General features: G+C 40.5%; 2 protein-coding genes across 5 annotated transcripts in view; one reads left to right on the forward strand and one right to left on the reverse strand.

Moving 5' to 3' along the window:
* rsrc1 (arginine/serine-rich coiled-coil 1) overlaps positions 1 to 5,844 on the reverse strand; it is a 120,957-nt gene extending 115,113 nt beyond the window's left edge. Inside the window, exons 1-2 of one of the 3 annotated variants that reach the window (XM_025898480.1) lie at positions 5,716 to 5,844; positions 3,336 to 3,530 (exon numbers count right to left, since the gene is read on the reverse strand). In XM_025898480.1, the coding sequence (XP_025754265.1) occupies positions 3,336 to 3,514 (179 nt within the window). In that variant the 5' untranslated portion in view covers positions 3,515 to 3,530; positions 5,716 to 5,844. Of the gene's footprint in view, positions 1 to 3,335; positions 3,531 to 3,623; positions 3,906 to 3,992; positions 4,099 to 5,715 lie in introns of those variants that run through there. The other 2 variants (XM_003450817.5, XM_005455791.3) reach the window with 2 other exon arrangements.
* A 344-nt stretch (positions 5,845 to 6,188) lies between these two features.
* shox2 (shox homeobox 2) lies at positions 6,189 to 14,274 on the forward strand. Of its 2 annotated transcripts, none has more exons than XM_003450816.5 (5): positions 6,189 to 6,760; positions 8,461 to 8,669; positions 11,154 to 11,211; positions 11,548 to 11,636; positions 12,474 to 14,274. In XM_003450816.5, the coding sequence occupies exons 1-5, from the start codon at positions 6,505 to 6,507 to the stop codon at positions 12,765 to 12,767; spliced, it is 906 nt and encodes a 301-aa protein (XP_003450864.1). In that variant the 5' UTR covers positions 6,189 to 6,504; the 3' UTR covers positions 12,768 to 14,274. The 2 variants fall into 2 exon arrangements, with proteins under 2 accessions (XP_003450864.1, XP_003450863.1); XM_003450815.5 differs by having other exon boundaries at positions 12,510 to 14,274.
* Positions 14,275 to 24,734: the final 10,460 nt, after the last annotated feature.

Here is a 24,734-nt window from a genome sequence, read left to right on the forward strand (position 1 = left end):
TTCATTTTCCCAGTGGACAAAAACTCAGAAAGCACCATCTAAAATTCTTCCCTCTTCTAAAAAAGTGAATACCGTGTCACTACTTTATTTTGCTGTTATGTTTAAGAGAAAACATACCCACACGACCCAGAAAACTTATAACTGCTTGTTATCAGAATCACAAGCAGCTACTGTGCATTAGTGAATACTCTGGTCCGAGGCCCAGAGCTGCAGAGCCATGCAGGATGCCTTACAGTTCCTCCACAGGGGCCCTTTAGTTCTCTGCTGCTCTTTAATGTGGCTACAGCAGCGTGTGCAGCGTCTATTTTCCAAACACCGCTCACACTGAGTTCCTATTGATATCATGTAGCAGGAGTCATTTATGGGAGTGAATGTAAATGCTGAAACAGCCCCACGCCCGATACTGCAAACACTTTTTGCAATATTCATTATTTAAAACATCTTCTTTTGTTTCACCAGAACCAAAAATACCCAAATCTTTAACACACATGCCCCCCCACAAAAAAACCCGCTCTCAGTCCTGTGGGAGCTCTGCTAGATAGAGAAGGAAAGAAGAAAAAGGCAAGCAATACAAATAACACAGAGGCTGAACTATCAAACCAGATTTGTACCACTTAGAGAAACCCAGCGAAGATCTATTAGTATTCTAAAGGCTGGATCCCAAGAGCGGGGCCTTATGAAATAACTTCCACAGCCCCTGCACAACCACTTCACACACTGCACAGAAGAAACACACAGTAGTGAGATGGGATTATTTGGAAGGAGGGGTAAGCTCACACATTTTCACAAAAGCCTGCGTGCACATAATAAAACATAATGGGTAGAACACATGCGAGATGGAAGCAATGGCCAACACAGAAGTCTTTAACGTGAACGCCAATAACACCTCACAACTTGAACTTCATTTTGCGTTTATTCACACACGCTTTTCCATCTCACTCCTGTATTGTAACTTAACCACGGCCAGGGATACAATTACTTTCCTTACATATACATGTTAATTATGTGGTTATGATGTCACCCAGCCAGAACATAAGCCCTCTTCTGTTTTACCTCATATAAGGTCACTTTACATTACTCAGGTTGACAGTGCTACAAAACGTGCGGTCGCTTTCATGAGCCTATTTAAAGCAAGTAGATCCAACACACATACACACACATACACACACACACACACACACACACACACACACAGAAATACAGAAGGTCTTAGTCAATTGTTCAAAACACAGAAACAGTTAATAGATGAGGGACTGTGGTCCCAGGGTTTACACTGCCCACCCAGCCCCACCCTGTGCAGGCAGCCAATGACTTCCCATCAGCAGTAATGGACCTTGACCAAGCCTCATAAATAATTACCATCAACTGGCCTTGTCTGAACAGCCGCACACACCCAGTGGCAGCTGTGGATAGACGGTTGGATGGATGGAGGTCAGGTCCAGTCAGTAGCTACTTGCAAAGAAGGTTGATTATTACTGAACCTCCTCATTCCTCAGCAACAGCTAAACACTGAAATGTTTTACTTTACAAAGATCAGAATAAAATGATAAAACTGATTTTATGTCATAACCTTTTATATTTAAGCCTTCACATTATCAAGGGGAGGGTAGATATGAAATAAGCCCACCAAAAACAAACATCTCTCAATCAGCTCTTCTATCTAGCTTCATCACCTAAGCTTCTGTCGAGAAAAAGTCTGAATAAGATATAATCCAACATCATGACGTTCTTCATTTTGCCACAAAAACTAGAGAACTTTTTAAAGTCAAAACAAAATAATGTCCACCATTTTTTCATGTATCAGCTGGTATGCAAATACATTCCTCTACTTGGCTGTCTGAAATGCAAATTCCTGAAATTCTCACGATTCCAGACACATTTTGATGGGATGACAACCAAAGATATAAACGATCAAATTTATGAAAATATATATAATTAGTTTAGCTGTTCCTGTTTCAGGGTGCTGGTACCATGTATGTCCAGTGGCTGTCATACTTTCATGTTTTACTGGAATGCTTGAATACAAAAGAGTCACAGTAATGAAAACCTGCTCTTTTCCAACTACAATAAGTCAAAATGTGTGAGTGGAAAAAAAATCTGCATACAATGTTTATGTTTTTTTAAAAAAAAGCTATCCAAGCTATACAGATAATATATGTATACAGAAGAATGTGGTAACTTAACTACAGAGCACAAGAAATATACAAGAAGTATACACCAGTGTTTTCAGCCTCTGCTTTATCGACTTTTGCAAGAAAAGACTGACTGCTGGGAAGCATAATACCACTAAAATCCAAGTGGAACCCAAAATGCATATCAACTGGTGATAGTGGCCAAAAGTGATCCCTCAGAGACACGTCAGCATCAGTGCAATTGTTGTCCCATAGACAATACACACAACTTTAATCCAGGAAAAAGATATACTAGGGTTGAATGCAGCCAGTCTACAGCACGTGTTACAGAGTTAGTCATAACGAAGCAACCAGCAGCTCCTTCACGTGAAGTCTGTGGAATACATTCCCCTTTTCAATAACTCTAGAACAGTATAGGGTTATACCTTATATTCAAATATATTGGCCAAAATACAGTGTGTGATTGGACACATTTTATTACTAGTTTACAAGAGCATGGTCATTTGTGTGCATTTGAAATGCTGTGTATTTTAATGTACATGCCAAGCATTAATCTCCTTCCACTTATCCAGGGCCAAGTCACGGGGGTAGCAGCGTACCAGAGTTCATTTGGATATTATACTTTAATAAGCATTTCATAACATTTTTGCAGATAGTGGACCCTCATAATGTTGTGGACTCCAACAGAAATTGTGTATGTCACACAGCATGACTGACAATGGCAACCCTTCAAAAACAATTCCCCGGTCACTTCAGTTATATATTCAGTGATATCCATTGGCCATCCAGATCACCGGATCTAACCACAGTGGACTACTTCCCTAAACTGAGAACTGTTTAGACTGAAAGAGAGAGACAGAGAGAGGGGGATGAAATCTTCTAAACTGAGAATCCTGAATGACCTCCTGAATTTTAGTTATGCAATAAATATATTTTGTACAAAACAAAATACTTGTGTTTAAAATGTGTCACATTTTCATGAGACACCCTGTATATATCAACACTGAAACTGTGGTTCTTTAAAACTTGGGTCTTGTCATCAGCCCTTCCTTCCAATAAAATGCTCAACTTCTGAATGCATCTGGCTTTTAACCTTTCAGAAGCTTTAAATGCAAAACAGTCGTTGGTTAAACACACTCCAGCCGAACAGAGAGCCACACTCTGCACACATGTAAGAAGGAAAATTTCACGGTGAAGCCTAACCTCCTGTCTCTGGAGCGAGAGCGGCTCCGGCGGCGACTGGACCTCCGACTGCGGCTACTTCTCACTCTGCTGCCAGAGGAAGAGGACGAAGAAGAAGAAGAGGAAGACGAGCGGCGACGCTGTTTCTTTTTTCTCCTGCTTCGGCTGTCATCATCACTGTCGGACGAGCGCCTACCCATGCTGGCGGTCAGTCAGCTGGCAAAACATACACAAGAGTGGGGTTGCTCCTTTTGACATCTCTCAGACAACCCTTAGAGACAGTTTGCTGGAATATCAGTGTGAACCGACCTATTTATTTACTTCTTCACGTGTATAAAACACAATGTTTTTACTACTCTGACCACTGTACCATAAGCCCATTTAACGACTATTAAAACACAGCCACCTACATACAGTAGTATTTGACTTATTAAATCGCCACCGACAGCTAAAAGAAAGGTAAAGTACCGTTGCCGCAAGCGGCTAATAAATGTTTGTTTTTGTGCAGAGGCTAGCTAGTAAGCTAACGGTGCTAACTTAACCAGCTTGGGACCGCGGTTCTTGTTCTAAATAAAGGCCCCGGATGTGCAATAGTAAACGTATCACATCTCCTAGTATGTTTTATATTAAAGATAAATGTATCCCAATAAAAATTAAAAGGAGAATCCCGCTTCTCACCTTTAAATGGCACTGCCTCTCAACAACAGCCATGCAGTGTTTGGGAGACTCTGCTTGTCAAACCGGAAAGCATCGATCAAGGAACTAGAATCAAACACAGAGCAATCGATCGAAGGACCATTTTTTTTTACCATAGCTTTACGGATTTTGCCTCTATTATGTTTCATTTACCTAAAACGAACACTTATTTAATAATTCGGGATACATAGTTTGTCGTTGTTGTTGTTGCAACGTTAGGTATTGTGTTAAACAGTTTTAAAGTATTTTTGTATAACACTACTACATAAACAAAGTCGCTTGAATCGCCTTAATTAAACGAGATAAAGTTAGACAATTACATCTTCATAATAGCATGACTATTATGACGATTTGAGGGAGGGTAAAAGCTCTTTAAAAACGAGCATTTCTAAATGGAGATTAATTTAATATAGTATTTTAATGAGAGACTAACAATATACAGTAAGCTTCATTTGTAATTTTTCTCTCTTTATGGTGTATTTTCTGTGCAGTTTTTAAAATAGCATCCAGTCGATGAAAAATAATGACTACAAATGTATTGCAAGTGTATGTATGCCAACAGCACGAGCTACTTATATTTCGTTTTAATCTGACAAAATACGCACTCGCAATGCGCCCAAATAAACGAGTGGATGTGTGTCAGTGATTATTTGCATGAGATCATCTTCTAAGATATTAATCTTTTTCACAAACAAGGCCAGGCAGAGGATCCAAACAACATTAAGTGAATAACTGCTTCCTGACATTTAAAAACAGAAGAAAGGACAACCTTATATTGACTGATACTTTCCTAATGTGCACAGAAATGGCAGATAAGAGAGCACTAAATGGGGCAGTTTCAGTGCAAATAGACACAGGAGGCAACTCAACGCTACAGGAGGAATCCTCCCGCTTTCTGATGCAGTAGAAATAATAGTAATAAATGCCTAAGGTTTAAGCTGAAACTTCATTAATATTTAATCAGGAGAACTGTAAAGAGGCCTTGTGTGGAAATGAGGCTTTTTATAGATTATCAATAAACGTGCTTAATTTTACATCAAATTCGTGTCGACTTTTTTTTTTTTTTTTTTAAATCCCGCTGTATCCTGTTTCTTCTCTGGCTACACGTCCCCTCCTCTTCTGGCTTAATTGCCATCTCTTCACTGCACTCGCTATCTACCTACCTGAACACGCAAGTGAACCATTGTTTATTTTTTTATGTTTTTGCAAATAATCGTTTCAGCTGGAGGGGGAGAAAAAAGCGAGTTGAAAGCGTTAATTAGTGAGCCCAATGGCAACGCATCGCAAGAGGCACTATAATTAAACGTTTAGCTGCTTAAACATCCTAATGACTTAAAAACCCCACTGAGGATTAATATGAAGCGATGTGGCGTGTCTAATGATGACGATGCAAAATACAACAATTAGTGATCAGAGACACAAACGGGATGGTCTAAAAAAATATTAAGTTGTCCAAAAAAACATCCGATAATATTAATAATAATAATAATAATAATAATAATAATAATACTTTACCATACAATATTTTTTATCCAATTTTATTATTATTTTTAAACCGTGAAAATCCACTTTCAAATTAAAAGCGCAATAAAATAAAATAAATAAATAGAGCAGGCCTGAAGCGAACTATGTACAACTGTGAGTTAAAGCCAGATGTGTTCACTTGAACTTGATTTGAAGCTCCGTGTATAAGTTGGTGCTGCACCTCTCGGCATCCCAGCTGGTCCCAGCTTTCACCGCTTTCCCTCTCCGTGTCAGCGTTGCGTCTTTTTTTGTTATTATTTTTTCCCCCTCCGCAGATCACAGAGATATAGCGAGGAAGGACTCCTCATCCATGTGCTTCCCTCTCTCTTGTCATTTTCTGATTTTTTTAAGCCACACCCCTGCAGAGAGAGAGAGAGAGAGAGAGAGAGATAGGGGAGAGAGAGCGAGAGAGAGCGAGAGAGAGAGAGAGATCCGTGACCATCTCCCGGGTGTTTAAAAAACTAACTCAGGACAATAGCAGCGAATGAGCGCTTAATTAAATTAATTAGTCCTTCTTGTCAATCTCGGATTAATGGCCAATAGCGGTGGTGCTGCTTAATGTTTTTACTCCGCTTCTCTCTCTCTCTCTTGCTCCAGTATCAGTGAAGGGGAAGGAGGTGGGGGGCGTGGGGGGGGGGGCTCATCCCGGCATCCTGAGGGGAGGTAATTTGCACGGATCAAGGGGGCAAGGCGCCGCAAAGTATAAATACTGTGACTTCAATAGAGGATCACCAGCAGGTTCCCAACTCCGCTACCAAAGGAGGAGGAATTGGCTGAGAAGATATATCTTCATATATTTTTTACCTTTTGTCCACAGTTTGGCTGCATCACCTTGTATCATTTTCAAGGGGTCGACTTTAAAAAGAGCCGCACCACTGATGTCTTAAGCTGTCGTGGAGCAAAGGGAGAGTGTGTGAGTGAGTGTGTGTGTGGTGTGTGTGATTTTTTTTAAAGAGGAGAGGAAGGAGTGATGGAAGAGCTCACCGCTTTCGTGTCTAAGTCTTTCGATCAGAAAGTGAAGGAGAAGAAGGAAGTGATAACCTACAGGGAGGTGTTGGAGACCGGGTCGACGCGAGCAGGGAGCAGGGAGTCTTTATCTGCGGAGCCGGGGAGTCGAGAGGAGCCGGCCGCCGTTAACCGGAACGTTGCGCTCTCGCCGGGCAGGGAAACTGACATGCTCGGCCCGGAAAGAATCAGGGACGCCGGGAGCCCCAAACTCATTGACGGTAGGACTTCACGGTGTTCTGTACACAGTCTTTACGAGCAGGAATGTCTAGAGGACGTAGAGGAGAGAAAGACAGAGAGAGAGAGAGGAGTGATCGAGCCCTGAGACGACAAGCGAGCGTGCAGCCACATGTTTATTTGCGAAAAAGAGTTGAGCTCATGACTGTCATCCACACGGATATACTGCAGATTTTTAGCAGCCCGGTGGAGCGATTCTCGATTTAGTGACAGTCAGTTAGCGAGGTAAGAAGAGAAATTATTAACTGGTGCTTTCTGGAAGTGTAGGCTATCGATTGTTTTTGGTAACTGTAGCTGTTTGCCTTATTAAAAAAGAAAGAAAGAAAAGAGCTATTCCTCAGACTGTAATGCTAATTAAAATATAGCTTATTATCTGTTTATTATGCAATAAAAAAGTTTCAATTTAAAAAAATACAGAGCACCAGGAAAAGGCCCACGTGTGACAAACAGTAAGGCCCGCATGTGGAAAACTATCCATATTTCTATAATATTAGTGCACTTGCGATATCGTGCGTTTTATGTATATATATATTTGTATATATATACATATTTATATAGGCTATGTCAAGAGATCATACAAGTAATTATGTGGATTGTGGCCCTCGATTTGTCTTCAGTAAGGCAGCAAGTTAACCTACTTGAGAGTGATCAGATTTATTTAAGGAGCATTGATCGTCAGTGACCTCGGGCATCTGTACTTGCTATATTGTGAGGCCTATAGGGGGAACGTTTGAACTCAAAGAAGGCGTAAAAACACACCTGGCGTTCAAATCGGTGGACGCGAGCGATTCAGTACGAGTCCTGTCATTTCTGCTGTCACTAACGTGTGATCCCGCACACCAATATAACACAGGCTTACACCAGAAGGAGAATTATTTATCACCGCTATCCTCAATAATTTAGTGTTTTTTATGTATATATTTATGATTGCATAACCAAAACATTAGCAGGTAAACAAACCGGTGATGTAAAAATCGTACTTCCAACACTAAAGGCTGAACCAAATAGAAATATTTACATTTGATTGAAATTTTCAGAGAAAATTTTGCTTGACGTTTTAATGAAAGTGGAGCAGATGCTCGTGTGTCCCGTGCAAGCCTTCCCCACAGTGTTTTCTGAAACCTGGACAAAATGTGACAACATACTGGACAAGATATCTTAGAGCTGGGTGCTTGCGAAAAAAAGACATCTGTTCGTCATGGGCAGCGTGGTTAAAAGCGGAACTGCGACAAGCGTGTATCAGACATCCAACAGTGGGCACAGCGTTGCATATTTATAAGCAGTTAATAATTAAAGAGCTTTATGTAGCTCTACAAAACATCCGAGGTCTGATAGCTCTGTGATATTTGAGGGCACGTCTTTCTTTCTTTCTTTCTTTCTTTGGCGGTTGTAAGCTTTTATTTAATTGCTTTATTTAAATTCCTAGCTGATTTTTGTGTGTGTTAGGTGCCCTTTAATCTCCGTTTGCATACCCAGGTGGGTGGCTTGTGTTTTTACCTGTTTATAATCTGAATTATGCTCTAGCCTAAACACGACAGTGAAGCCTTTTTGCACATTAAAAAAAACAAAGAAAAAATAACACTTTTAAGCACCTCAGAAATATGCAGTCCGGTATAAGCAGGCTGGAGGTCACAGTACAGCCACATGATGTTGACGTCTCCCTCTTTTCTCGTCCGCACAACAGGCACCACGGATGTAAAAGAGAGAAAAGAGGACTCGAAGCCCATTGAAGACGAGACACAGACTAAAATCAAACAGAGGAGAAGTCGGACTAACTTCACATTAGAGCAGCTCAATGAGCTGGAGCGGCTCTTCGACGAAACCCACTACCCGGACGCCTTCATGCGGGAGGAGCTTAGCCAGCGACTGGGACTGTCGGAGGCCCGAGTACAGGTAGGGACAGTCAGTTAAACGAGACAGTAATAATAATGATAATAATGATGATAATAATAATAATGATAATAATAATAATAATAATAATAATGGAGGAAAAAATTAAGACAACATCTGTGATAGAAAAAGTGACCATATTTTGAGTCTAAGCATGAAATTAAGATCTAAAACATAATTAAAAATTCATTATAATGACAATTATAATTACCACTATCGGCATTATGGAAGTGTAAGATGATGTTTGCTGTAATAATAATAATAATAATAATAATAATAATAATAATAATTATTATTATTATTATAATAAACGGGGGAAAAACTTCCACGGGTCTTTCCTTTTACAGGAAGGATTTTACACTCTTCCCTGATTTTTGTTTTGCTTGGTATCCCGCATGTAAACGGTGTGAGGGTGATAATATTTTGTTTGATTGAGGGTTGTTGTTTTCTTTTAATGCAATACGATAAGTGTGGCCCGACTGACTTGTATTAATGCTGCATTTATTGATGTAATGCTGTATTTGTGAGACGGTTGAGTGGATCACCAAAAGTGTTGTGGAAGTTGTAATAAGTTAAATGAGATCTTAAGATCTTAAGAAAGGAAGGCAGAGTTCACCAACAGCATGCAACTTCCTCTCCCAATTATTCTCTGTGATTAGGGTTTTTTTCCCCCCCTCAACACGTTTGGATTATTTAACGTGTTCATTATCTCAATTTGGCGCTGCTCGTGTCACGAGACCACGTTTTGAATCTTTATTGTCCAAACGGGCGGAAACAAATAAAGCCTCCAAATATTTGTCTTCGGTTTCTGGGTGTATATGTTACCATGGCCCTGTTTGTCAGCGCTGCTGTAGTTTTTCACGGGGACAGGCCATCTGCGCAGAAACCCAGTAAGGGCTTCGCCGAGTCTGTGGGGTGGTTGGTTGGTGGGGGCTCAGACAGGTCTTGTGCGAGGGGCGGGGGGGGCATATAGAACACAGTTGTTGTTTTTGTTGTTATTTTTTTTGTTGTCATCTGTTTTTATCAAAAACCTTACAGCATCTTATTTCACACTCGTAGCCCGATTTCGTGGAGGACTCAGTATTTGTCTCCACAACGAACATGGCGGTCGTTCTGGATTGGGGTGGGGGCATAACAAAACGGGTACCTCCATAAAAAAACAAAAAACCCCCCAAAACATTTCAAACTCAACCCACCACACCCCCTGAAAGAAAGTTAAAGCCAGCTTTTTGCAGGGCTCTATACCGGCCTCAACTGGAATCTCACCAATAAGGCGTATTGTGTCCCGAACAAGGGGCACAGCTCGGGGGATTTGCATAAATTATGTATTATTTTCTACCCAAATCAAGAACAGCTCACCCTCTCTCTCTATCTGTCTCGTTCTCTCTCTCTTTTATCTCTGCTGGAGCATTATAAATTTTTACCAGTTGCATGCACAGACCACACATTTATTTTGATGTATTTTTTTATTTTTTAAATTGCGCCTCAATCAATAACTGCAGTGCATTTTCCTGCTTTTATCGTGCTAATAAATTATACCTGAAGCGTGCACAAAAGGACTTCCGATTGACATCTAACTGTGATCAATAAATGAAGCCAGCTGACAGCCAAATCAATATGATATTTCAATCAAGCTTTCGCCGTGCGTGTATATGGGCCTGCTGACGTGAAAGGGGGACTGCACGCCGACGCGTTGCATCGTGGGCTAATTCAGCCCGTGCTTTGTCTGAGAGATTCAAAGCAGATTATCATAGTAATAAATCGTTTAATCTGTGTTCCAAGGCGTTTCTCTGAAATTGACGCTTGTCGATTTCAACAGGAGGAAAAAGAGAAGTGAGCTGTCTTTGAAGCGAGGTTTTTGTGTGTGTGTGTGTGTCTGTGTGTGAGTGCGTGTTATGGCGGTGATTAGACAAAACTGCGAGGCATTTAAGCGATTCTCTGACATGGATTTTTCTGCAGATAAGGGTAATTAATTTCAGTGGTCATTTAATGAGAGGGAGGCGGAAAGAGAAAGAGGGAGATGCTCTCAGATCGCTTTGCTCTGATGTCCAAAACCATAATAGCATTGCTGCTATTCGATATCCGAGAGACCATTCAACTCTTCAGGGACACTAATCTATAGAAAGATGAAACCAGCGCTGACAAGGTTATTTATTATAGTCCAATAGTCCTACATATTTCCAACAAGAGCGTTTCATTTCTGATATGATTTTAATATCTCCCTTTAGTAGATTTACACTTTCCCTTTTTTTCTTTCTTTTTTTTGACTCCACTGTGTCCCTTCTCTCTGCTTCCCCCCAAACTGTCTCTCTCTTGTTGTAGACTAAACGTAATAATTAAAATCTGGGGTTAAGCAGCGCCATTAATATTTCACTGCTCCTCGGGGATATTGTTTTTCTGCGGTTGTTGTCACTTTGAGAGGAATTACACATGGCCTCGCAAGCAGCTGCCAATCAGTGGGTCTCTAATTAATTTCTGTCCCCACAGGTTTGGTTCCAGAACAGAAGAGCCAAATGCAGAAAGCAGGAGAACCAATTACATAAAGGTACACTTTTATCCCACACAACACAAACGACTATATGTTTATGTCTATTCCACTTTACTTTTATTCAACTGCAAAGCAACTGCACACTCGAACGCGAGCCAGCTTTTATGTTACTATTTAGTTAGTGGCTTAATTTCCAGTTAATTACGCCATCAGAAGCATCGCGTTTTCTTTCTTTTTGTTTATATATTTTGTAAGTGAGTGTCTATCTTGGACGTTATTGCAAGTTTACTCCAGACAATCAGCTTTTACTGCTCGTTATTCAGCCCTGCGGTTTTACTCTTTGTGTCGTTGAATATTCTTCTCACAATTAGGCTATCATCTGTGTTTTCGCAGGAGTCCTGATTGGAGCAGCGAATCAGTTTGAAGCTTGTCGTGTAGCGCCATATGTCAACGTGGGGGCTTTACGGATGCCATTCCAACAGGCAAGTTACTTTGAAGCGTCTAGTCTTAAAACCAGACCAATCCCCCGACTGCTGTCTTGGCACAGGCTCTGCCCAAGTGCTATGCAGAGACTCCAGATCCAATGTAGGGGGTAACTAAACTCTTATTACCACACTGACAAAAACACTGTGCCAACACAGAGGAGTCTGTACAGCCTAATTGGAAAATTCCTTTTATTTTTTACAAATTTATTTTATTTATTTTTTTAAACCAGCTATTTGTCTTTTTTTTTTTTTTTAAACCATTAAACCACAGCACACAAACATATTAACAGGCCCAGCAGGCCAAAACTACTACTAGTAGTACTAAAGCATTTTAACATTTAAATAAGTGAAGGGAAATTCCTGATATTTGATATAGGCTACTAATTTGAATACCTGTATATTTGGTAGCTCATAGCACGATACAGAGAATCTGGATAAAGCTGTTAAGTTATTGAGTTTATATCTTCTGTCATGTCAGTGAAGTCTAGTCTTTAGGCTGAGCACCGCTGGTTAACTTTATTTCCCAAAGGCCACATAAGTTTGGCTTTAGATTGCATTTCATGCAGTCGATGTCCAGCAAAATAAAAACACAAATTTGATCTTTGACTCACAAGAGTTGCAGTGTAGCCACTAAAACCCCAGGAGCTAAACGACACGGCCAGTGATTATTGCTCACTGTTGCACTGAGCAGCCATACATTTTCTTTCTTTCTTCTTTTTTTAAAGCAGCCTAATCGAAACTAAATCTGCAGTCACACCAGTGAAAATGAGCCTACAGACAAAGTTAACGCATGTTCTCCCCCTTCTCTCCCCATCCGTGCGTCCCGTCCTGTAGGATAGTCATTGCAACGTGCCGCCCTTCTCCTTTCAGGTGCAGGCGCAGCTACAGCTGGACAGCGCCGTGGCGCACGCGCAACACCACCTGCACTCTCACCTGGCGGCGCACGCGCCCTACATGATGTTCCCCGCACCGCCGTTCGGCCTCCCCCTGGCGACGCTCGCGGCAGAGTCAGCCTCCGCCGCCTCCGTCGTGGCCGCCGCCGCTGCCGCCAAGAACACCAGCAAAAACTCCAGCATCGCCGACCTAAGACTGAAGGCCAAAAAGCACACGGCCGCGTTGGGACTGTGACCCCCCCTCCCTCTCCCCCCTTCCACTCCACGCCACTTCCCTCACCTCACCTCCCCCCAGAGAGACGTTACAGGACACGAGGCGCGGACGCACTACGGAACTTGCGACTGAGAGACACTGAACTTTAACGCTTATAAAGTGTGCGGGAAAAAAAATAATCCAAGGACAAAGTGAGAAAAAAAATTATCCGTGGACGTTATTTATGTTTTTAAAACGAAGGACAACGAACATGACTATTAAATATAGGCTATTTATGAGAAAAATAAAAGGAGACTGTGACGTTATAGCCTACCCAGACGTGGTTTTTGACGCCAAAAAACAAAAACAAAACAAATAGACAAACAAACGAACAAAAAAAGATTTAAAAAAAAAAAATTGGCGATGGGGTGGATAGCAAGGCTATACCCACCGCCTTCTCTCTGCAGCCACACGGCTGAGGAGGCCGGCGGGACACCTCGAGGAGCAGGAGGAGGAGGATGCAGCTGGGTCGGTTAATACTTTGTCAAACAAGGCGAACCATTCTGCAGTTGTTTTGATCTGTTTTATTATTATTGTTATATTATTATTGTTATTATTATTTCAGTTTGAACCTATATAGAGGCTGGCCTCGTTATATTTCCAAACCAATTTCTCTGTGTAAGGACAGAGCGGGAATTCTTTGACAAACAACAAACAAACAAACAAAAAAGAGAGAGACAATAATCGAAGTATTTTTCCCTCCTCTGTTTCCTATCCAACTTGGAAATGCCTCGGCAGTGTTGTGCATGAGTATGTCTTCACGGATGACGTGACGTGAGCCATCTCCCTCCCCTCCCTTTCTCTATCTCTCCCCACCACCACCTCCTCGACAAAGGGCAACTCTCACTTGAATGTCTGGCCCATCTGACCTTGTTTGGACCTCTTCTGGTAAAGGTGAAACGGGCGACACACCAGAAATGTGAGATTGTAAAACATGTGTAGGCTATGCTGAACTTTCTGTTAGGATAACCCGATCTGCTGTCCATATTCACAAGGCGACCTGTGCCTCCCTCCCAGCCCCCCCTCCTCCAGCGCTTTAAAGGAGGGCATATTGCCATAAATGCCATCTTTAAGGCAGTGAACAAACAGAGAAATTACAGCAACACGAAGACTGTATTCAAACCGGTACGGGCACGTGTAAAATATGTTTATAAACCAGACACATGCATTATTTTATTATTTAGTGGCTTCATGAATGCCTTGTGTGTGGGAGGGGGTGGGGTTTGTTCATTTTGTATTTTACTTTATTTCCGTGTATTAAAAAAATCATGTGCTTTCTGTATGTAATTTTGATGTTTTTATAAACAGTGAAAGTGAACTCACCTGAGGCACGGGTTTCTACAAAAGTAAAAACAAGCAAACCAAAAAAAAAAGTTAAAAAAAAATCACGAGATTGTTTAACTTTTTTTCCCCATCACATGTGAAACGTGGATCCACCTAAACAAAAGTGTTTTTCGGTCATATAATAAATTAACAAACGTTTCTTAAACGAGTCGACATTTTCTTTTTACAAAAACAATTGGCTATTATTATTATTATTATTATTATTATTATTATTATTATTGCCAGTAAAACATGAAAAGCAACAGCTCTTTATTAATTCATTCCTGTGGCTGTGGTCTTTTGATACGTCACGGTTGTGACAGGCCCGTTTAGCAGGAACATCGGTGTCTGCTGCTGCGTGCATGCCAATCCGATGCATTATTCATAGTTTGGTTATGGAGGGTTTGTGGAAAAGGACTGGTAATTTCCAGTACAAGCTAAAACGGGCAGATAAAGATTTAAAGAAAAGAAGAAGAAGACTCAGTGACTCGAGTTCTGCAGCATTTAGGCACTTCAAATGCACACAGTTATATTCTTTTTTAGGCTACTCATTTAGATTTGAAACGACTCTGTTATTCTTGCAGGAAATTAAATCCCCCCGGACCCATGAGCCAACCCCAAATGGCCTGATGATTACATATAACAAAGATGGATTTTTAATGTAATTATACTCGCGCGGTTTGTTTGTGCGTGCAGCTTGCAACAGCCTTAATGCTACAGATTATAAATATTAGGCTACTTAGTCTCAGTCCTAATGCCTTAAACAAATAGCAGGTGTCGCACTTTGTTACATGCGCAACATTAAGGTTGCTTTAAGTAACTGCGATGGGAAATAACTGTAATAGAAAAAATGTAACATAGGTTAATGACACAGTGTAACACCATTTCTGAAAAGCTTGCTCTCCGCTAAATACAAATGCTGCTTTCTCCCCTTCTTCTTTATATCATTGGCCAAAGTTGGACATCACGTATGAAAACATGCAGGCGGCTCACAGGCTAACCAAAGCCAAAGTGTTTGGAAAAAAATGGGGAGAGATTTATTAACGCCTGCCTCACTTGACTTACAAATTCGCCTGATTCATTTCCTGACATCTTAACCGCCTCTTATTGAACATTTAATAAACACCTGACACGGGAGCCTATAATTATAGGAATCCAGATCGCATTACCCTTCCGATATTTCCACACAAAACACAATGTCTTTAGCTATTAATTAATACTGATCTCACAGAGTCTGCACTACAGTCTGGACTGTTTGTATAGCCCAGCTCTGCGTTCAGGGCAGGATTTAGACGCCAAAACTATTGACTTATTGATTCTGAACCTCGCCAGTAATGGAGGAGACGGAACTGGGAAACTGCTGAATCGAGAGCGCGCATGCATGCTGTCCTGCGAGGGAACAGATACCGGGATGCGGGAGCGCGCCTGACCTGCCACTGTCCCGCTTGGGAACTGTGGAGTTAGTGTGATCGGTTTAGCTGCGGTGACCACAGAGTGAGCTCAAATCCATCACATTATCTGCTACATATTGAGATATTTTGTAGCATCAAAAAAATAAATGAATAAAGGAAGTTGGGCACAGATCATGAATTTAGTTTAAAAAGGCATTTAAGGAACACCTTCTACAAATGATATTTAAATAGCATAACCTTCATTACTGAGTACACCACAAGCACATTCCTGTACAACTTAATGAAAACTACAAGTGAGATTTTTACGAAGGGTTAATTACTTGTAAAGTAATTACCCGAATGGTGTCTGTGCTTCAACCACGTGCCGGTTGTTGCACTCTCCACTTCTTTGTGACATCAACCCAAAGTCTTGATTTCCAGCGTGAGCCGTGCGTGTCCCGTTGTGGAGTGGCCGAGCAGCTATCAGCATGTCCTGGAGGTGTAGTGCCTGGAGTGGAGGGCCTCCGCTCAGAGGGGCCCAGGAGACAAAGAGACTGGGACACACAAGTGTTCTGATTAGACATGGAGACTAGCAGTGCTCGCACTCTCCTCTCAACACACTCTTAACACACACACTCCCACACAGCCAGCCGGGAGCCAGCCGTGCAGGCTTCTTCTCACTGCCTTTCCCTCTTGCTTGCTTCAACCTGCTTCACTCTCCTCAGCTCTTACTCTCTGTCTGTTGCAATGGATTATTTTACACCGAGCTGGATGAGTCAAGAGGTGGTTGGTAATATTAACGTTGATCAAATGAATGAAAGCAGCATGCATGTTCAAATGTATAACATATCTATCGGGAACCTACACGCACACACACGCCGACGCGCACATACAGATCATCATAGTCTGGTGAGTCACAACAGCACTCGACACCATGGGATCCTTCATATCAACTGGTGCTGTCTTGCTGCTATATTTACCCCACTACAACCCCTGAGACAAATACACAACTCTCTCATTTCCCACACTTGGCCCTTTATCAAATTAGGGCACGTTAAACAACCACATAGAGCAGGGTTTTTTTTCCTTTACTGACAGCAAAATCATTTTTCTTTTTTTCGCTGTTTTCTTCTTCCATGTGAATGGCTACAGCTAAATGTTTTGTGTATACAGTTGGTAACCATGCTTGTGTGTGAGTGAATTTATGTGAGAAAGTATGAGAGAGAACTCCCTTTCTCTTCTTTTCTCTCTAAGGGCTTGCCTTTGTTACATGTTAGGAGTGCTCAAAGAGCAGGGCGCACACAGCACTGCACCAAAGACAACAGCCATCAGGAGCAAAGGCAGATAAAAGACCAACTTCAAAGACATCAAATGGAGCGAAAGTGAAAAAGAAACCTGCTGAAAACTCCCTCCAATAGCACTCAGACCAGCAATTAGGACGCCGTATCGCTGCCTGTTATCACATGCATGCGCTGTACGGGCCTGGGTGGCTAACCGCAGCACTTGGTGTGGGCTGCAGTCAGCGGAGAATTACTGCATTTATAGAGCTCGACTGTAACACTGTATTTAATTTCACTGTAGGATGAAAAGTGGGTGTTCACACAGATTTGACCCCTGCTATGACCAGGGAGGCTTAACCATGGTGATTACAGACACAGAAAAACAACAGCCTCTATCTCCAGCCTCCTTCTATTCAGCAGCGAAGTAGAACAAAACAAAACAGAGGTCAGAACAAAACAAGAAGTCTAATTGTTTCACTGTTTCCTGTTTAGGTGCCCCAGGGCAATCTACACATTTTTATGTACTGGGCGCATTTTATTTGTTATTAATTCATTTCCAGTTGCAGCTGGTTTGCAGATTAGAGAGATAACATAATGTATAACTCCCTGCCCTGGGAAGAAGACATAACAAGGGTGTATGTGTTGAGACCTGTGGGCATTAGTAACCCTGAGGGGATTTTATTGTTTCCACTGAAAAAAAGAAAGAAAAAGAAAGTGACATTTGGTGGAGCGTGGATGCACTAGGCATTTTTGTGTAGATGGGCCACAATGCACGCATAAACCTAACAGAGAAAGAGTGTGAGAACAAAATGAAACACTAAGACAGAGAGGGAGAGAGAGAGAGGGAGAGAGGGAGAGTAATGAGGGGCACACAGTAAATGTTAAACATTTGGCCCATGTCGTTCTGTATTTACAAGCTGGTAAGATCCAATCATCTGTGTGTGAGTATAATCGAGTACTTGCTTTTCAATCATCAGATGTTTGTACACAGACTCTTAAATTACAAAAAGCCTTTTGGAAACACAGGCCTAACTCATCTCATATTGATTGTATTCACGCTGTCTGAAGTTTACAAAATGTCATTTTAAAATGTCATGAAATGACAAAAAAGCCGACAAATCACCCAATATTTGTATCAGGATGCTCAAGTGTCTTTTTAATGTGGGCAAATCCAGGGAGGTCCACGATCATTCATTCTGGGGTTAAATGCTTTTTCAACATTCTGTCCAGGGAACCATTTATGACCATTTATATATCTTTCAGCTGCATTCAAATGCTCTCTGAACTGGTGACAGACATGTGTGGTCAAGGCAAAGTTTAGATGTGATGGAAAATGGTGCCTGGCTTTCAGTATAAGCATCAATCACCTGTGTACTGTAAATGTTATACTCATAAAGCTGTTAGCTGTTTTCGCACGGCCATAAATCTGTGTAGGACAAAAATCAATACGTCTTGCTGATGTTCGAAAACATACAACCCCGTGATGGATACACTGGTTGCATTCTACTTAAAGTTTTCCATCCTTTTTGCTACAGTTGCATGCAAACGCATCATAACTGGATGAGAAGTGCGCTGTTAATCTTTTATGAGAACCTGACCCATGAACTGTAATTGTATCATTTATTTGCTCTCTCAAATTGATTCTGAATTCATGTGTCAACTGGTAACATCTAAAGAACTTGAACTTTTTGACAGTTTGGACACGTGTTATGTAACAATGTAGCTACATGTGGCTTAGCTAATATAAAATCTACAGGCACAGTTTTTAAAAAAATAAAAAAGACAAATATAAAAATAAATAAATAATCAGAAACATAGTTTATCTCATGCAAAACCTGTGTAATTAAAAAATGTGCCCGTCACAATCATGTAGTCAAAAAGTGTTGCATGTCATCCCTCATGTACTTCCCCTTCCCCTTGTCAACTCCCAGCTGTCAAGTAAATGCCCACCCCCACCCCCTGAGGTGAACATGGATCGCGAACGTATAAGGTTAAAGTTAAAGTAGTAAGCTGCCAGATTACTGTAGTAGAGGTATATTTTCATATCTGTATGTCTCTGTGACTTGAGAAGTAATGCAGACATAGTAAAATACGTCAGCCTATAACAAAAATATATAAATCTTACTTGACTAACTGTACTTACATTCAGCCAATGATTTCAGTTAGGAACTTTGAATGTTCAAAATAAAATAAAAACTAGCAGCAGGTTATCATGAGTTCAGCTTTATTATCTCTTCACATTTCCTGCCTGCCTCTAAACTAAACTTTAATGCAAATAAATGCCTCCAAAATGTTTAAAAATGCAGTACTTTGGGGCAAATTCACATCTCCACATAACCTATTCCTAATTTTTTTTTTCACACTGCTGCATGAGAATGTAGCGAAAGCTATTACACAGGATTCAAGATTATGCATCCGCCTACAGTATGTTAACTTGAATTCATTGTTTAAGCATTACCCCAGAAAATTAAAATTTACCTGTCCAAGTGCTCTGCTGTATATTAATCAGTCTTTGGGGCAGTGGAATATAGGAGCAGGAGGTCAAGTGCTTTAGAAGTAATAGAATTTTAAAGCAGGGTACTACTTCCAGGGCATCTTATTCAGATGTTTTCATTGATCCTGCCACTTGTGTCCCCTCACTGATACAGCAGTATTGACAGCTTTATTGCTATGGTAATTTACTCTTTCGATGAGTTTCTGTGCATGGGCTGGAAGATAAATACATACCACACACAAACACATAATGCACACATGCACACATGCCATATTATGGGCTAATAAGATGAGCGTGAAAAGTAATGTATAACGGTGGGGGAGCATGTCAAGTTCAACTGGGCGCAGCAGGTCGGAAGAACGCGTCTTGTTCCAGCGCAGGCTAATATAAATTGATGTCGCAAGCTGAGAGAAGGGCAGACAAAATGCGAAGAGCTGACGGTGCTGCATTATAGGGCCAAGGAGGCATCAGAGGCGGCAGGACCCCATAGTGGTGCGATGTTCTATTGGATTACAGAGTTGGCTCAACGATCTGCCGACGTCTAATTAAATAGGCCTGCATTACTTTCCTCCACAGTGGGGTGTGTGAGAAGTACACTTGTATCTCATTCTGAAATGGAAAGTAAAAATAGACCTTAAAAGTTAGCCCTCACCCTCCCTCCCTCCCTCCTGTGATATTGCCACAGTGTGTGTGTGTATGTGTGCGTCAGCCTCTCTTTGTCTCTTTGACTTTCTCTCTGACTTTTCTCACAGTCTTTGCTTTCAAACGCTTTATATCATTATTCATGTTATAAACTAAACAAAGAAAATGACTGCTAAAATTTGTTGGTGTAGCTGTTACGTTACACCCAATTTAATGCAGGATTGTGTTTACTCAGTGGATTCGGTGATGAGTTACAAAGCAGACAATGGAAAAAATGGGCAATCGTTTCGCTTCAACAAGAGGAAATCTTTAAAAGTTTAATGACACTGGATGCCAGTCCGTGCAGTGAGCAAAACTTTCCCTCTCCTTTTTGTTTTGAAGTGGGGAAAAAAATTCGAGGAAGTGACACATGAATTGAGAATGAATACAGCATGCATCCTAAAATAGCTGACACTTACAGCTGGAGATAACTGGTTGTGTTATAGAAAGGAAGGAAGCGAGCTGACTGAAAACAACTGTATCTCTCAACCGGCGCTGATATTCTTATACGAGATTTAACAGCACGACGTTTTCCTTTTTGAAAAACTCAGTTTCTGAGCCGACTAACTGACAGCGAATTTGGACATCTATGGACTAAACATAGTGGAATGTGAAAGGAGGGGAAACAGAAAAGACTCCGAAAGAATGAGAAGGCAGAGTTATAAGGACAAAGGCAGCGATATGAGTAGAATATCTTGGAGAGGATAGGCAGAAGTGCCAAAGACATGAGTGTGCCAAAGAGGAAGCACTTTGTTGAGCTAAAGCATGCTTGAAAGACTGCCTCTTATCTTAATGATGACAGGGACCCTTTTAAAGGGTCACATGTAACACACTGTCTGCTGGAAGTACACTTGTAGGACCACCGAAGAGAAGCTAAAGGAGTTGGTTTAAAGCCATGCTAGAAAATCACATGCAATTTATAATTTTTCTGAAATTCACATGTGGTAAAAGCAAGCAGGATATATTTCTAAATACTGTTTAAAAAAACAAAAACAAACTAATAGCACTATATAGATATATCTGAAAGCTTTTAATGTTAAACTGTTGATCAGCCAGAACATTGCCCTTGAGTTTTTGTTTTTTGTCATTAGCTAGTTAGCTTAGCTTAGCATAAAGACCAGAAACAGGTAAACGATTGTCTTAGCTCTGTCTAACCCTGTTTGCTAGCAAGTATGGATTTGACCAGCTATTATATATATTTCTATCAGTAAAAATATATGTATGCATATGTAAGCTCATGTGTATTTATGTCCTTGTCAATTCATAAAATACACAAAATACACAAAATGCTCATAAATGGGTGTTTTTTCCCGCCAAAATATCTGGCAAGCATAAGATTTGTTATGGCTAGTATAGTTTATAAAAGTAGTTCATTATTCAAATAATTCTTTATTAAAAAAACTTAATTTCAATTCAAAACCATTTAGTTATCTAGAAATGTAAAGTTTAGAAGATAGGATTGCTTTGTTTCATAGCTAATAATTATACAGTGTTTTTTAAAATTGACCAGTTTGCACAGTATTGCTTGGTTAACAAGCAGTGTTGGGTGCAATGTGTTACAAAGGAACAAAGCCACATGCTACTGTCATCATATTACATTTTCCAATAACACAGCAATGTAATGATTTACTGTACTAAATTTAGTAATCATATTACAGTTACAATTATGTTGTGAATTGCATTCTAAAAGTTCTTCAGTTTTCTGCATGATGAGAGGACAAAAAACCCAAAATCAATACAACTTTCTTCCCGTAAGTCAGCTGACTTCAGTCCTGTGCAGGTATGGGGATAATGGTAAAGCAGTCTAGAGCTTTTAAGGAGTGGCAATGTGAACACTATTTTCATTTCTATTGAACAAGAACAAGAGCATGATGGTAAAATGCAAACTGTGCACATGCTTGAAACAATTGCATCCCCATAGACAGCATGCTAACACAAAGCTAATTTGGTTGGCTAACCCAAACCAAAGAGCCAGAGCAGGAAACACAAGCAGAGATAAACAGACTTGCAACGTTGTAGCCTTCATTTCTCTGCATACCTGACTCTACAGTATAATCACAGTAGTAATCACTGTGAAACAGTGTGTGAGGTGGTTTCCAGCCTAGGAGTTACTGATGGAGCTTTGTGTTTAAATTTAAACACTAAAAGAACATTCATGTGTGTGTCACCATTAGGACAGCAATTTGTGTGATATTATGTGGGACTATATTGGGTCTATATTGTTACATTTAAATTATGTAAGAGGCCATGTTTCAAAGACAAAAGCAATTATAAAGGGTAGTGTAAAAAATACTTTCTTGAAAAAGTGATTAAGTATAAGTTATGTATTACTTTTTGAAGTAACATATAATACATTACTTTTTTTGCTTGTTGGTGCCATTTGCCACCACCACACAGAGAACGGGTTAGGTGCTTTCAGCGCACAAAGCTTCACTATAAGAGTCTCTATCAGAAAGTGAATGATACTGCTATTACTGCCATGAGAAAATGCTTTAAAAATGAAACAAATGACGCAAATTTTTCTTACAAAGAGAAACATTCTTTGTCTTATATTTAAAGAGTTTCACTGGATTACTGAACAAGACTTGAAAATGTTACTTTTAATGCTTATGTTCTTGTTTCCATCTGTAATGCTTATCATTGATATTGTATTATACAGTTAATGTAACTTGATATTATAGAATTATCATAAATGTTCAATAATACATTTATTTAGAGTATTAAACTCTAAAGTTTTATATAATAAGAAATGCCAAATAACACAGTTGGCATTATCCAATAAATCAATACATGTTTTTAAGCATAAATAATTTTACAGGTAAACAGCGAATGTATTGTTTTGTCTTACCATTGTTTCTGTGATATAGAATCAGCATATTTATGCAACCACGCCTTATATTTTCTTGTTTTTTTGTATTTAATGAGAACAAAACTCTGCTTTATGACTTGTTTATCGCTACTGGTACCCTGTTTTTATATGCATACACAGCTGTCTGAGCATTCAAAGGCAGTACTGGTAAACAATATAACATGTTATTGGGCTATATGAGGTAGAAAACGCAAACATTATAATTTTCTGGGCTCGGCGAGCATGGCACATATAGAATTGCACTACTGACGATAAAAGCAATATTATATTTTTTCTAGCGTCTTGCAAATTTAGAAAATTAAAGTGACACGGCATTATAGTGTAATTATTTTTTGTTGAAAGACATGAACTAAAACATGAAGGCATTCACAAACCTTTTTTTTTAATAGTAACATTCAGCATTTTTTGACTGATAATTATAATTGTGAGCTCTCTACTGCCGCCAACATCAACAATTTTTTTCCATATTAGTCACATTTGCTTACTTTATTCCCTAAAAGCCATTCTCATTTCATGAGTGGGTTGGATAAATATAGCACTGCTTCTCTGAGAGAGGTTTCAGCTGCTCCTGATGAAGCAAATACAATGTATCTTTATCATATTTCCTTTGGGTGATATTTACAATCCCAACACTCATATCACAGTGATTTCCCTTAAATACTATTAGAAATAATTTGGGGAAGCAGCAACATGCTGGAGTAACTGAACTTCTCATAAGTGCTCACTCAATTGGCTTTATGACCAAAATATGAAATGAAAACCTGAGTTGAGAGCCTGCAGACCACAGAGAGATGGTGTAGTGTGGTCTGGAGGGCGTGCGTGGACACAGAAGAGATCTGAGCACTGTAAAAACACATCCCTCCGGCACCATTATATAAGCATACATATGGGACAGTAAAAATGGAAGACGACACTTTAAATGACATTATTATAAAATGCAATACTCCTGGAATGATCCCTTATTAAATTAGGCCCTATGATCCAAGATGAATTTCCCGCTTCCCTAATCCATCAAGAGGGGAATATTAAAAGATAGGCCTCAACTGGCATTAGAAGCTCACTCCGTCTTGACTTTCATTATTCTGCATTAGGGTGCTGCTGGGGGAGAGCCTCTTAATGAGAATTACAATGATTCACTGGCCCCGGCCCCACTTCTGACAAGTCAAATATTAACTCCTCAGTCACAGCTGTCGGAATTAAAATACTTTGTAGCCGCGGACGTGCTAAATTAAATTGGCCTTTTATGTTCCTTACATGGCTGACCCCCGTGGGGCTCCACTGCCTCAGTCGCCACTGAGACGGCTATGACAGAGCAAGAGGAAGAGGCGAGGCAAGCAGTGCACTCGGCACAGAGAGGCAGGCTCACACGAAAACAAACATTTCTGTCCCCCGTGTGTCATTCTGTCATCTTCTCTTGCTATCGCTCTATTCTCCCCCTCTTCCTTCATTCTGTGTTTCTCACCAGAGGCTGTTTCTTTGGCAGACATCTTCACCGCGCTGTTTGTTTGATAGCCAGTGTCAGCTACTGTCGACTACTGTCTGCGTTTCGCTGCAGTCTCTCTCTATTACTCGGGCCACAGACACACATAAAGGCTCCTCACCTGTTGCTTGCCCTTCATGTTTAACAGCCAAACAGATTAACATGGCGGAGGAGCCTTTTTCAAAGAGCAAAGGAACTTTGTTCTAATGTGATTAAGGTTTAGTGTGCAGACAACAAATCAAATTTCTATTGACCTTTAAAAGTTTTATTTCAGTTAATTTGCACTCACTTAAGCAGAGGGCTAGGGCTCACAGACCTGCGCTTCTCTCTGCCTTCCTAATTCCTCTGTGTGTGCACCAACGCTTGTTGGGCGGTTCCTCCACCCGCCTCCTTGCTAGCTCACTCTGGCCCCAAGGTCATGTGCACTGATG

Source organism: Oreochromis niloticus, linkage group LG14 (assembly GCF_001858045.2).
Source record: "Oreochromis niloticus isolate F11D_XX linkage group LG14, O_niloticus_UMD_NMBU, whole genome shotgun sequence".
Classification (NCBI taxonomy): Eukaryota; Metazoa; Chordata; class Actinopteri; order Cichliformes; family Cichlidae; genus Oreochromis; species Oreochromis niloticus.